Raw genomic sequence first — 15,000 nt, 5'->3', positions numbered from 1 at the left:
TTAGAACTGGTTAATAATAACACTTTATATATTTATAGCACTTCATGATTTAGTTGTACATGTAGGTGATCTGTAATAATCCACAACAATCTTAAGAGTTCAGTAGTGCTTACATATTCAAGGTAGATGACTACTTACAAAAGTAGGACTGTTCATCTCCTCTGTTATCATCCCAGGAAGCAATGTGCACAATACTATTAGAGTCTATGAACACAACCATCCTACTTAAAAGTTATTGATCAGAAAGAGTATAAATTCTGTCCTTAAGCTAGAATAGAAAAATTTACAGTATTGAGAAAAAAGGCAATGCTACCTTTTATATCTACATTAATTTTCTAAAATGAGAATTCCTTCCTGCTTCCCAGCAAGATTTTTAAAACATCCAGAGAATTCTCATACATCCTTACATGAACATTACAGATTTAATACTGTTAAAACTGAATCACAGATAATGAAGAGAAAGAATGTTTAGTAATATGTCTATGTACTAACATTATGACAAAACAGAATTTTATTATTCAATGTAATACTTTTTTTTTAAAACATCTGGAATCTAGATGAACTTGCCTTTTTCTGCCTTAAAAAAAGAAAAAAAAAAATCAAAGGTTTTCCTATTTAGTCCCTGATCTAAAAACTAAAGGCAAAGGCTAAATGTTCTCAATTTGAAATTAAGGTAGCATCTGGGTAAACTTATTAAACGTCCAGGTCACTGCTTACCTTGCCAGTGAGAAGTTCAAAGAGGACAGCACCCAAACTCCACCAATCACAGGCTTCTGTTTCTTCTGTGATTGCTCCAACCTCTAAACACACCAAAAAAGGTTGATATTAAAATTCCAAAGGTCAATCCAACTTTCAAAATTAACATGTATTAGCAAGGTGACCTTTTTAATGCTGAGAGAGCATATACTAAATACTACTGGGCTTTCAAAATTCCTGAAAGTTACTTATCCCCTTTGGTCACCTACTGTGGTTGCATTTTTTTTTTTTTTATGCAGTCATATATTAAACCGAGACATTTGTTCTTTAGTTGATAGAGGGACACCTTCAAGAAGCTACACTTAAAAGTTCTATGAATCTACCAGATCAGCATTTTGCTTAATTTTTTCAAATTCAAGAAAGTACAGCCAATGCTACCTTGGGTCATTTTTTGTTTTAGAAATAAAGACTCTAGGTTCAGAAGGAACTTCAAAAATTATTTAAACCAGTAATTATCCTTTTAATTACAGATTAGAGGCAGAAGTGAAATGCCTTGTCCAATGTCATACAGTAAATCAGCAGCAGAACTAAAACCTGATTTATAATACCACCTCTCTCCTATATAATCGTTTTCAACTAAAGGAGGAGCATGTGAAATGCAAATTTACCCATTTTGATATTTAGAAGTACAGATACGTTGTTTTAAGCCCTAACTGAAACTACTGGATAAGATAAGAGTGTTTAGAATATCTACAAATTACAGTCTTATCTGCGTTAGCCCTATCTTTCACCAGCCTGAGTTCCCGAAATGCAATGAGTTTTCAGGTGTCATTTTCCAGGTTTCTCCGCAAATCAGCAACACTCCTCATTTTACCACTTCTGAGGCTTTTAGCCCCTACGTCTGTTTGATGCTTTCCTGTTCTTCCCTAACGGCATTCGATTAGTCGCTAAGCCTGTCAATGTCTAACCCTTCACTTCCATTTGGCTGACACCACACACTCAATATTTGGGTGGAGGGTAATCCACAACTCATACAAATAAAGCTCAAAAGTTTTGAAGGAATTAGGTCAGAAATTGGAAATAACTGAAGTGGTGCTCACGTGCCCAGCCTTTTAACCAATACTTTGTACAAGTACTGCATAGAAGAACCATAAAACTCAGAAAAGAGCTTGAGGTTTAAGCCTTGGAGCAAAGGTCAGGTGGACCAGAAAAAGAAAACAGAGCCCTTCCTATGGAAACACTGAAATTCCTCCTATTCGATATTATCTTCCAGATCCTGGCACCTACCCTCTTCTGGAACTCAAGCGGCCTATGAAGAAGTGCTTCTCTCCACACCAGCCCCTACCCAGTCTTTCTTCCCGGGATGCACTCGGGGTCAAATCACAACCTCCATTCTCTAATGAGCTGCTCTCAACCAGGTGGTAAAAAGAAAACATAGATCTTAACCACTCAAACTACTGTGTGAATGACTAAAAGTCTCCTAAGCCTGTTGATGTCATTTGCATTTATAAAGCAGCACCTTGTTTGAAAAACTGAGATCTAACAACAGAGATTTAATTATATACACATTGTAAATATATTGGTGTGTGTGTGTATGCATACACACACACATCAGTATGATGGAATATTACTACATAAGCATTTTAAATGATGTACTCATATAAAGTTTAAGTATGTAAGTAAATGGATATTAAAAAACAAGGCATAAAACAAGAGAATTCTAATTTTAGAAGTATGTATTTTTAAAAAAGACTGGTGGGAAAAAAATGACAAAATATTTTAGTGATTTGCCTCTGAGGGGATAACATGTTTATTTCCATCCCTATACTTAGGAACCTACATGAATAGCTAAGCGGTGCGTTTTGAACAGATAGCAAGAAAACATGAAAACATTCGGGTGTGCTGGAGCAGGAAGGTGAAGCTATGCTGGCCAATCCTCCCTAAGAATCCGCCTCCACCCTTTCTCCGCAGCGTAAATGTATTACATATGAGAAAGCGCAACACAGACTGGAAATCAAGAGGCCTGGGTGAAGGGCCCTGAGGAATCTACTCGATCTCATGTATAACGGAAGGCTGCAAGCGGGTTACATCCGAGGGCCTCTTGGTTAACTTTAGCTCTAAGTTCTATGATTTTGATACTCAAGGATTTCCTAAAATAGTGATTCTCCTGAAGGACAACTCTTTGGGAGCTCTCATTCAAAGTACTTATGCTGTCCTTCCCAGGTTCAAATTCACTGCCCCCACCACCTTCTCAACCTCCCGATAGAGAGGCACTGTCACCTTCAAAAATATGCTCTAAAAACTTTAGGAAGAGTCTAAGTTCTTAGAAGCTTCAAAAAAGTAAAAAAAAACTGACCATAGTCCAGTCCTCAAATATAACTTCTTGAACATTTCCGTCCAGTCTAAAGCAAGCAATGGATTACATCATTTCCCTGTTCAAAATTCTGAAATGGCTTCTAACTGAGCATTAAATAACGTTTAAATGCCTCGCTTATTTGGGCATGTGTATATTCAGGTCTCAACCCATCTTATTCATTCAACCAACATACATAAGCAGCGCAAACTGGGTACAGTGCTAGTTCCTGTTCCTCCACGGAACTCCATTAGCCGGCCACACCGCTAAATTATGGGAAACCAAGTTCAAGTTTTCCTGCTAGCATAGTTAATGGTTTGTTTTTTTTTTTTAATAACTTTTTGCTCAAGAATTTGCTATTCAATTTTCTTTAATCATAGAGTAATACATATATACTTCTTGGTTTTATGAAGGAGGTATCAGCTTACAGCTCAAGACCCAAAATGACTGACCAGCATGAAGTCTCACTCTCCACGTATGACGGCTGCTCTGCTCACAGAAGGTATGCATTGCAATGACAGTCCCAACAGTAAGTCAGAGCTAACATTTATTGATAGCTTACTCTATGTCAAGAACTATTTAACATTTTACATGATATTTTAAAATTTCCAAGCAACCTTATGGAGAGCCTACTTAGGTAGGATGCCTTTGGAGGGGAAAGAATATCGTGTTTGTGCCCAAGAAAGAGGAACATTTGACCTATCAACCCAAAGAAAATTGTGAAAAGTTATTAGATGGTTTTATAGGGTCTAAAAACATGTTCTGAGGAGCTCTAGACTAGAGCCATACTCAGAGTTTCCTATTAGATTTGAGCAGAGGGCTGCTGAGAGAAGGCTATGTAATACAATCAGTGGCCAACATAATCTATAAAGGCATCGTTTTACTCAGCAAAAGATCCAAGGTGTCATTGCGGGTGCAGCCCAGCCCATCCAAGGCTACATGTTATGCCCATTCTCCAGTATTCACTGCTGGGAACCAGCACGGGGCGACATTTATCACTGTGGCCCTGGGGTGGGGTGGGGAGGGGGGTGATGGCTGGGTGGTCCTTAAAGCTACCAGATAAGCACAGTCCATCTTCCTGGGCATCAAAGATTTTCATACTTGTGAGAGAGAGTGGGACAATGTTTTGCTAGCAAAGGAAACTCAGATCTATTACGGGCCAGAATACACAATTTGCCTTGATTTACAAGATAAAAAGAATTCTGAGAAACTTCGGGATGACATTTCACTTGTCCCCTAGGGTACCCATTTCGTATCACCTCAACACCCCTACACCTCTACTTGGGTAGAAAAGTCTGAGGCACTTCATGAGATAGACAACGTGTACTCCGTCACTGGTTTCTGTGAAATGGCTCAACAAAAGAGTCCAAGGAACAGGTTCATTGGTTCTATGCTGTTCTAAAAGCCCTCACAGTCTTCTGCCAGAGTCCTTAACAGGTAGATAATGACCAACATACTGCTTCGAATGTGGCTGGGCCCCAGTGTGAGGGAGGCAACCCAGGCAGTATCAAGAGGACCAAGTAGTCCCTATAGCCAATGGTGTCTCCCTCCGCCCGCGGCTTGCTCTCTGCTCCAGGAAGCACCGACCAGCATCCAACATCACTGTGGGTTTTTCTCTAGCACTTCGGACTTCAGTCTACTTCTGGTGCTCCTCATTTCTCTTTCCATCTTTCCTTGATCTTCCCCTCATCTTTTTTTCCAGCGACAGCCAGCTTCTTTTCCTCTCCCCTGACTTTCTCTTTCTTCCCTCTTCTTAGATGTCACTTGCTTACACTTTCTGATGGTACTCAGGCCGAAAGGGACTGTTGATCCTAATCTAAGAAAAACTGCTTCTGAAAGTACAAAGGTGCCTAGGCTGAATGCCATCTTTATTCTGATTGGGCTGGTAAAGGAGGAGAACACCTCTGAAAAGGTGATTTTTATTTTTATTTTATTTTATTTTTTTTTACAAAAATCTGGGAAAAAGACACTAAACAAGTTTTGGAGCCATCCTCTTAGAATGCAGCTTAAAGCTTTTGAAAATGACTTTGTATTAAGCAGGGATTCCTTAATTAATGTGAAACTGACATCATGACCAACTGACCAACCTGATTTTCACAGATGACTCAAAAATACAACAAAGAGTTTGTATTTAGGTAAGACAGAAAGAGGAACTTCTTAATGGCTAGGAGATTTAAATGTTACAACCGGGGGCGCCTGGGTGGCTCAGTGGGTTGAGCCACTGCCTTCGGCTCAGGTCATGATCAGGGTCCTGGGATGGAGCCCCGCATCGGGCTCCTCGCTCGGCGGGGAGCCTGCTTCTCTCTCTGCCTCTGCCTGCCTCTCTGCCTGCTTATGATCTCTGTCTCTCTCTCTCTCTGTCAAATAAATAAATAAAACCTTTAAAAAAAAATTTTAAATGTTACAACTGGAGGGCGCCTGGGTGGCTCAGTGGGTTAAGTTGCTGCCTTCGGCTCAGGTCATGATCTCAGGGTCCTGGGATCGAGTCCCGCATCGGGGAAACAGGGAGCCTGTTTCCATCTCTCTCTCTCTCTCTCTGCCTGCCTCTCCATCTACTTGTGATCTCTCTCTATCAAATAAATAAGTAAAATCTTAAAAAAAAAAATGTTACAACTGGAGTAAGTACTTGTGGAATTTCTTCTTTAGGATTTTCAAACAGAATTTCCTTTTTCTTTTAATAACCAGAATGAAGGATTTGGGCTGTCTCTTTAAACTGTTTAAGGACTAATCATTCTTATATTAAAAAGTAATAATATGGGGCTCCTGAGTGGCTCAACTGATTATGCGTCCGACTCAGTCTCGGCTCAGGTCTTGATCACAACCAAGCCCCACATTGGGCTCCGCACTAGGGTTGGAGCTTACTTAAAAAACAGATAGACTCTGAACTGCCAACAAGAAGCGTAAGGCTGTATGACTGCCAAAACAACTGTTTAAAACTGCTTTACTTGCAAAACCTATACAAAAATTTGACGCATAAACCAAGAGTACTGATTTATACATAAAGCAACAAGACGACTACCACACGTATATGTATCTAATGTCAAAAGCAGAGAATATGAAGAAATACCAAATAAATCTGTGAGACTATTTTAAAAGTGTAACACAGTAAAGCTAAGAAATCCCATTAAACTCCTATCTTGAATTTTTTAAATCTGAAAAAAAAGAAAAATATTTCAAAGGATAAATTTACCACTGTTTTGGCGATTTTCATATTTTTCCTACAAAAACCACTGTGTATAGCTTCTACATGCCCTTCCCTCGCTGCTCTACTCTGTATTTGCATTGCCAGGTGGCAAAATATTATCTCTATTCTCCACAAATGCAGCAATACTTCCTATAGTATAGGCATTAAACAAAGTGATGGAGGGGAAAAATGAACTATTCCCTGAGAAAAAAAACAAATTCTCAAGGCTATTCCCACAAAACGCAAAAAGAGATGGTATTATCAAAGAATCCTGGATTTTTGTCTTTGAATCAAAGAAACATATGGACAGGGCTCTGGACACGCTACCATTTGACCCTGGCTGAGTACATCATACTAAGCTTACTCTGAAAATGAGGGAAGCCAGATCTCTACCATTTTTTCTACCTGTAGTTTTACGATCCTGAAAGTGTTTTCAAAAGCACTCCTGAGCCTTTCTCAAAACAACTTCTCCCTCCATTACCTACCATCCCCAAAGAATAGGACTATGCTAAAATGATTAACGTTCCTCAAACTTCCTTTTTCTCCTTTCTATCCACAGCACTACTCCATTTCCCTAACAGAGCTGGTGATAAACAAAATGAATCAGTGTCAATCTAATCATTATCATCTTTTAATGTAATGGAGACACAGAACTGGCCCCAGATAAGATTTCAATCCATCCAAAAATTTTTAATGACATCAAATATGTGAGAACAGTTTAGTAAAATTCTCGAATTCATATTTTAGCACTATCAATTCTAACATTCTTAACACCATATAGGACCTTACTGATTCATACTAATGATTCAAACCATCATATTTCACAAGTGAATAAACATGTTTCAATAAAACAATAAAGATATCACAACATAAAATGTGCTTTGCCTACCTTTGTTTTACTCATGTTTAACACCTCATAGAACACTCTTTAACAAGCCAAGATATTTTTCAGAAAAATAATGCTGCCTTGGTAACCCATACTGTCAAAGGGTTTGCAAAAACATAGAATAAGAGAGTTTTACAGTCCTTATGATAATCAATTTACTAAGTCTCCCTCTTATAGTCAAAAATAATAATGCTAACCTGACCCCAAAACTGTAGCTATAATAATCATCACTCCTGAAAATACAGGAGCAAAAAAGCAGAAAGCTTGGACTTAAGAAATCATAAAACGTCCAACACCTACATGAAAAGTGAAGGAACAGAAGTATACACTCTCTTTTAGGAACTTGGAGAGACCATGCGGTCCCCAGTATTACCGAAATCACGACATATACTTAAGAACAGGCACACGGCCCCTTGGGACTAATTATGCAGTTTAAACCATGGGTTTGCCAGAGACATGACTCAAAACTAACCAAATATAACAATACTGCGCTGGAAACTACAGAACTGAAAAAGCTAGAAAATGCTTGTTAAACTCGAGTTTTACATAAAGACTAACCTTTCCACAAAGCTTGACAAAGACGAATGATCTTACATTTTAGGCAATTTGGTACCCTCAACATCCCAAATTCAGAATTTACTTTTCTTTAAGAGTTTGTCACTACTGTATTGCTTGATAAATAAGGGAATCTGAAAGTCTACGTTTAGTTCTTTGATGGATGGATTTGATAAGACACGGTTTCAGACTGATGACACCACTTGACTCTGTTCCCTGGTTTTTCACCAAGGGAGACGCACACAGGGTCCATCTCATCCTTCCCCCTAACCCTTCCTAACCGCACAGCTGCCCAATTGCAAAAATCTCCAGACAATTCCATAACCTCTCTCTGGCAGTATGCTTTGTTGCTGCTATCTTCCTCATAGGATATGATAGGAAATAAAGTAAGTTCAGAATTTTCTTAGAAGAGAATTTCAAATATAGAGAAACTCTATTTTCATTTAGAACAAGTTTTTAAATATTTCTCCCAAACTGTTTTAATACCTTTTTAATAAATAGAATCTTAGAAGCCTCATTTCTTTTCATTCTCAAAGTTCTAGTAACTGTGGAACTATTAAGAGAGCATATAAAACTCAATGAAATGGCAACAATTGTTGCAAATAAAGGATTTATGTAATAGTCAAATTAAACCAACATTTAGATGGTAGAAGAATTTGTCACAGAAATGATACAGCACTTTATCCAAATATCAAAATGATGGAACAATTCTAAAGGCACAGATCTATGCAATAAATTAAAATGATAATCTGTAGTAAGTATACTTTGGGAGAGAAGAGGAGATACAGTTTTCTAATGCCACAGAGTTTTTAAAAAATTGATTTTAGGTATCTGACTTTAAGGATTGCAATTCTTGCTTCTGGGAAAAAAGCATAAGTAACACAAAAACATTAGCTTTTAGAAAAAAAGAGAGATCTTTGCTGAATAAAACAATATAAGAATTAAGCCACCATGGCCTTAGTTAGATAGGAATAGAAAAAAGAAAAAAAAAATGGAAAAAAAATCTGGTCTATCATTAGTGACATACTTGGACCAAGGAAAAGAACATGTTTCTTCTGCAATGAGCATTCCATGTCAGCTAGAGCATGCAAACATTAGTACTGTGTTCCTCCAGACAGTCTTTCCCTGCAGCATCTGTTGCTAATTGAAAGGGACTAGAATTACAAAATTCTAGTCAATTTCTCTCACCAGTTCTTGCTGTGTATAAAGATTTTCTATGCAGGGGCTGAGCATTAGTCTTCCACTACAGCTGATGACTAAAGAACAAAGAGAAAGAAACACAGAAGAAAGAATTTTTTTTTTAATCCAACAATATATGGAACTAAATATTGAGTAGAGAAACAGCTAAGCACATCTTTTATTGGTGTGGTAAATTACTATTCTATAAATGCAACTATTCACCAATAAAGGTCTATTGACATTCTAGGTAACCAATTGTATATGTCTTCTGTTTGGGTAGTCTCTCGCTCTTTTATTTTTTTTACGTAAGTTTTCAAAATCAACTGTCAATCCTATACCAATTATGTCTTTTATTTCTAGCTCCTAGGCACAGGAGGCACTTAATAAGTGTTTGTTGAATAAATATATCCATCTTGTGTTCTGTAGCACAGTTCATTCCAGGATTCAGAGCATCTACAAAAGCCTCATTGCATTCATCTTCCTTAAGTCCCATCAAACATAGAGATCTATGTCAAGTCCTTTCACACTTTTATATGTGTTAGGCTAGAAAGTTCCAAACATGATCTAAAGCACACCCTGGCTGCTGGATGAAACGCAGACTGAAGTCAGGTGAGAAGGGAGGTCAGTCAGTTGATGAGGGCAGTAGTCCAGCCAAGTGATGCTGCTGGCTTAAAGATCGGGGTGCGGTGGGCGCCTTCCAGGGCTCCCCTCTGCAGAGTGCAGTGACTGCCTCGGTTTGTTCTGAGGGGACAGCGTGTTGCAAAGGAAAAAGCTGACAAGCCCCAGGAGCAGGAAGAAGACAGGACAGGGAGGTGACTTGGGGTTTGCCGTGCCCCTGTTCAATGTGGCAGTCCAGGCACCCAGTCCCGTGAAAGGTGTTACCAGTGCGTAAACTGCCTATGATACCGGGCTCCTAGTTTGGTGAGATAATCAGTATGTTAGTATTCTCTTAATGTCCCCCCAAAAAACCTCACTTAAGTAAACTGGAGGACAACTATACCTCTTAGTTTCCCAAGGGAATTATTTTAGATGTAGAGACAATTTTTTGAAAAGTTTCCCCAAAATGTCGCAACTAAAAGCAAAACTAAAAGTCATATCAACTAGGAGAATAAAATTTCACTTTAAGTCCAGGGATGATCTGTTTCTCTAATACCTATAAACTAAATAATCAAAGTTGAGACATTTAAAGTTTCAAAGTCTGAAGGTACACAAGTGTTCAAGAGAACGTGTATTTTAAATGAAATCATTTGGACAGAAGAAATGTACTTGCCCAAGGTCTCACATCTCTTAGGCAGATCTTAATTCTCAGAGTGATAAACTAACTAGAGCCTGGAATTAGCACTTTGCTCCCCTCTCTCCGTATTTGATCCTACTTTAGAAAATGCTGGCTGCCTACTCCTCCATTCCCCATTCCATAAAATCCTCCAATTCTGTACTCTTGATTATTCAAACGCCTTATTTGTTGAGTAGCGTGCATGAACTACTTAAAAATTATCAGTATCACATTCCTCTCATCCATTAGAGTATTATCCAGAGAGGGCCGATGACAGAGGCTAGCACTTTCCAGAGAGAAGCGTGCAGCAGCCAGAGCTCCACACTTCACTGCACCACAGGGCGATGGGAGAAGTGTGCGCCTCTACCTTTCACACACTTGTTTTCTTGGTTCAACCCAGGCTCTAGCCTTGCTGCCTGCCACCACCTTATTGATCCAGTGGTTTTTCAAGCACTTTAATTACCTGAAACCCTGGGCCAGCTGTACTGTGGGGACTTGGACATAAGGACACACTGCACTCAGAGAATTCAAGTTGGGCTTGACCAAATACTTAAATCTGCTTTTTTCTCGCTACCTAGCTTGGAGTTTCTCATTGCGGGGATGACCTGGCAACCATGTTCTGAGCTTTCCTGCACTTATCTGCATAAGTTGCACTAAACTCCTTGATTTAACTTGATTCAGCATTCCGGAACCAAGAATTACCTGTTCAAGGGAGTTTATAGGTATCATTACTATATTTCTTGTGATTTAAAATGAGAAATGGATAACTACCAGATGACTTCTGGTTGACTGATTACAATTATAATTCTGAGCTCTATACAATCTTGCTTACTCTCCCACCCTGCATTTCTAGTAGGAAAAAAAAAAAAAAAAAAACAACCAACAGCATGCTCCATTTTCCATTGATCATATCACAACAACTCCATTCTGAATAGCCATCGGGTGTCACACTGTTACCCAACCAAAGCCATTAAAGTTGATTGATGAGAAAAAGGCTAACTGAAAATTGTGAAAATGACAGACGCAGCTCCCCCCTCAACCCGCCCCGCACCGCTGTCGCCGTGTTAGGCAGCCCGAGCTCCATGCACTGCTATTAAAGGAGCTTAAGGAATCCCATTTGCTTTGTCATCAATTTTTTAAAACCTTAGCATTTTTAAACATTTATTTGAAGGAAGCATTTGTGAATAATTGCTCAGAAGGAGTAAGCCCTGGCTACTTCATGGAGATGCAAACTGACAAAATTTTGTGCTCACTTCGGCAGCACATACACAAACTGACAAAATTTTATATACTATGGAAACGGATGCTTTGGTCAAAGTAGCTAGCCAGTAGCTCTGGTACGTAGTATTTAAGACTATTATCTCTTCTGCATTAAAGATCAGAGGTAAAAGGCAGCCATTTTCCTTTTTACAATAATATGGTAGTGAGGCTAAGTAACCAAATAGTTGCCAAAAATCAACTTAGACCTGAACATCAAGAAGCATTACAATGCAGCTACTACTTAAAACTGCAAGTATCTTGTCTCGTGTTCCTCTTCTAAAAAAAAGAATCTGTCCCAGATCAGAAAGAAAATCATTTTGAGTAAATAAGAGGTTAAAACTAATATCCTCTTAATAATCTAAAGTTTGAGGTAACCCCCCACCCCCGGTATAACGGGTAGCTTATGAAACATACAGAGATCTTGTACTTCACCTCTTCCGTATGAAAACATTACTAATGACTCTTAAAAATTCTCTAGTTCTAATAGCCGAAGAGTTTCTTCTCCTGAGAAGAGCTAATATGTTATCCTTTAAGGTGCCAAATCACAAGGATGGGACACTTTGCTATTATTCTGCCTCATTCCCATCAGTGGAGACAAATCATATTTTGTCCTGATGAGAAGTATAATTTCAGAAAGGGTCTATTTCAACATGGAGTGACCTTAACGCAGAGGTGAAGGTGACTGGCCCATCACTGGGGGGATTTGTGAGAGATCCAAAATACACCTTACCTAGGGAGGGATCCCAAGGTTCCAGACTTTTCAAAACAGTATAAAGCAACTCTTTAATCTTTCTGTCAGGAGGGGCTTCCCTGGACTAGGTAAGATTTGGGTTGACTGCAAGCTCTTTTGCTTGTCTTAATATGACTCTATACTCATGGCACAAGCTTCATCAAAAGACAGGGGTAAAGTACATCAGGGAATATTCATCAGTGTAAAATTTTCACTGTTCTATGGCAAACTGGAAAAGTTACTGGTTCCCCCAAAGAAGACAGAGATTTGATCTTTATGACAATAAAAACTAAAGGCAAAGGACTAAAAGTACTTGCTAATTGTTCAAGGAAAACATTAGAGCATCCACTATGTACAAGAGAGTTACTGGTGAAGTTTTGCTTAAGAGTAAATCAAACAAAAGAGTTACTGTTTAAAAGATAATGTTTAAATATTAACCACAAATACTGTACTCTTTAAAAATTATTTCTATAGCTCCCTCTTGCTTTTTTCTTCTTTCTCCTTTGGGGGAAAAATTAAAGCCTCCCCAGAGATATATCCGTATTTCCTGGCTATATCATTATTATTTCAAAATGTACATCTAAGAACTACAGGGGTGGAGGGGAGATACGGGCTGACCGGAGGTGGGACAGCTTAAAAAAAAAAAAGACAAAATGTACATCTAGGGTGCCTGGGTGGCTCAGTCGTTAAGTGTCTGCCTTTGGCTCAGGTCATGATCCCAGAGTCCTAGGACCGAGGCCCATATCAGGCTCCCTGCTAGGTAGGAAGCCTGCTTATCCCTCTCCCATCACCCCCTGCCTGTGTTCCCTCTGTCTCTGTCTCTGTCTCTCTCTCTCTCTCTCTCTCAAATAAATAAATAAATAAACCTTTAAAGAAATTTTTTAAAAAAATATATACATCTATATTCATATGGTTTCCCTCTTAACTTCGCATTCCCTCATGTTTGGTGAAGTTACCTAAGATCCCCAAATTCTCATATACAAAATGATTCTTCTTTAAACAATTTTGTTTTTTGAGAATCTTGACAATCAAATTTCACCCTACTCAAAAGGTGTCTTGGCTTTCCTCTTCCGAATGAAATACTATCCATAAATCCTTCATTTTCACATCATATATATTATGTAAATACTCTATAAATGAGTAAAAATATATACTAGGAGGGGCGCCTGGGTGGCTTAGTTGGTTAAGCATCTGCCTTGGGCTTGGGTCATGATCCCAGGGTCCTGAGATCGGGCCCCAAATAAGGCTCTCTGCTCAGCAAGGAGACTGCTTCTCCCTCTCCCTCTGCCTGCCTCTCTGCCTACTTGTGCTCTCCTTCTCTCAAATAAGTTAATGTGTGTGTGTGTGTGTGTGTGTGTGTGTGTGTGTGTGTACATACACATACACTTTGAAAGTCCTCAAGTGAGGGACGCCTGAGTGGCTCAGTTGGTTAAGCCGCTGCCTTCGGCTCAGGTCATGATCCTGGGGTCCTGGAATGGAGTCCCGCATCAGGTTCCTTGCTCAGCAGGGAGCCTGCTTCCTCCTCTCTCTCTGCCTGCCTCTCTGCCTGCTTGTGTGTACTCTCTCTCCCTGACAATAAATAAAAAATCTTAAAAAAAAAAAAAAGAAAAGAAAAGAAAATCCTCAAGTGAAATAATGATTTTCACCCTACTAAACAGCAGACAAGAAATCAGTATTTATCCTTGGCAGGGGGTGGGGGGGATTCTTGCCTTAATAAAATGAATTTGAATTTGGACTACATTTTGTGTAAGAAGGGTATTAGGTGATTTGATATCTGTTGTGATCTTTTTTTATACTCAACAAATCTGTTTTACTAGTGGTAAATTAAGGTTTAGAAAGCCTTTTTCTTTTTTTTTAAGGTTTAGAAAGTCTTAACATGCTCAAGGCCAACCTATGAGTTAATGGTTATGGAAAAAAATTTAAGGTTGGTAATTTTTTTTTTTAAAGACTTTATTTATTTGACACACAGAGAGAGAAAGAGAGACAGTGAGAGAGGGAACACACGCAGGGGCGGGGTGGGAGAGGGAGAAGCTGGCCTCCCGCTGAGCTGGGAGCCCAATGCAGGGCTCCATCCCAGGACCCTGGGACCATGACCCGAGCCAAAGGCAGACGGCTAATGACTGAGCCACCCAGGTGCCCCGAAGGTTGTTAATTCTTAATTCCACTTTATGATTCTAAATCTTAAACTTATGACATCCTCATGGTATTTTAAATCATCCATGGGCTGAGTCCTAGATCTATATATCAAATACAAAACTATCACGTGGAGCCCCATGTTTAAAAAGGCAACAAATAACATGTAAGATACATTTATGAAAAAGGGCAGAAGAGACTACCCTCAAAAAATATATTCATGGACTATTTGATAAAGTCCGGCTAGAAGAGCAAAGGGTGGTAGTAAATAAATGTTATGCTCTAAAACTGAATTTTGCCGATAGTTTTCAGCATGATTTTTCTATGTTTCACTTTTCACTGTCAGCTGTGAGCTGTTTCCAAGTGTGAAATCGCCTAAGAGAGGAAGCAAAGCTGTCATTTGACATCTGGGAGCGTGGAGATCGGACTGCAGTAAAAAGCAGTTTGGACTTCTTCAATTACACACACATTCACCTATAAATTCTAAAGTCTGAAAAGTATTCAATGAGAAATATCAATGTAAATTTCAAGCATTTATAAAGGCTCATCATGGAGTGGAAAATAAAGGTGAAGGACACCCAGGGAGAGGATACCGCATCAACCTGTGGAGACCAGAGTAAGAAACTGAAGTGATTATATTAGCATGATAATGAACATGTAAACAATCTTACTCACTTGCCTTAGATTGCTTATTAAACTTTCAAATATAGTCTTTTGTACTTTATATGCTATTACAGGTTCTAGCTGCATT

At 38.9% G+C, this 15,000-nt stretch overlaps 1 protein-coding gene across 3 annotated transcripts in view; it reads right to left on the bottom strand.

Moving 5' to 3' along the window:
• RPS6KC1 (ribosomal protein S6 kinase C1) overlaps window positions 1–15,000 on the bottom strand; it is a 171,332-nt gene that overhangs the window by 11,206 nt on the left and 145,126 nt on the right. For all 3 annotated transcript variants that reach the window (XM_059412680.1, XM_059412679.1, XM_059412681.1), the window contains one exon: window positions 718–800. In XM_059412680.1, the coding sequence (XP_059268663.1) occupies window positions 718–800 (83 nt within the window). The remainder of the gene's footprint in view (window positions 1–717; window positions 801–15,000) is intronic.

The sequence above is a fragment of the Mustela nigripes genome, chromosome 10 (genome assembly GCF_022355385.1).
Source record: "Mustela nigripes isolate SB6536 chromosome 10, MUSNIG.SB6536, whole genome shotgun sequence".
Lineage (NCBI taxonomy): Eukaryota > Metazoa > Chordata > Mammalia > Carnivora > Mustelidae > Mustela > Mustela nigripes.
This window is presented reverse-complemented; position numbering and strand designations above follow the sequence as displayed.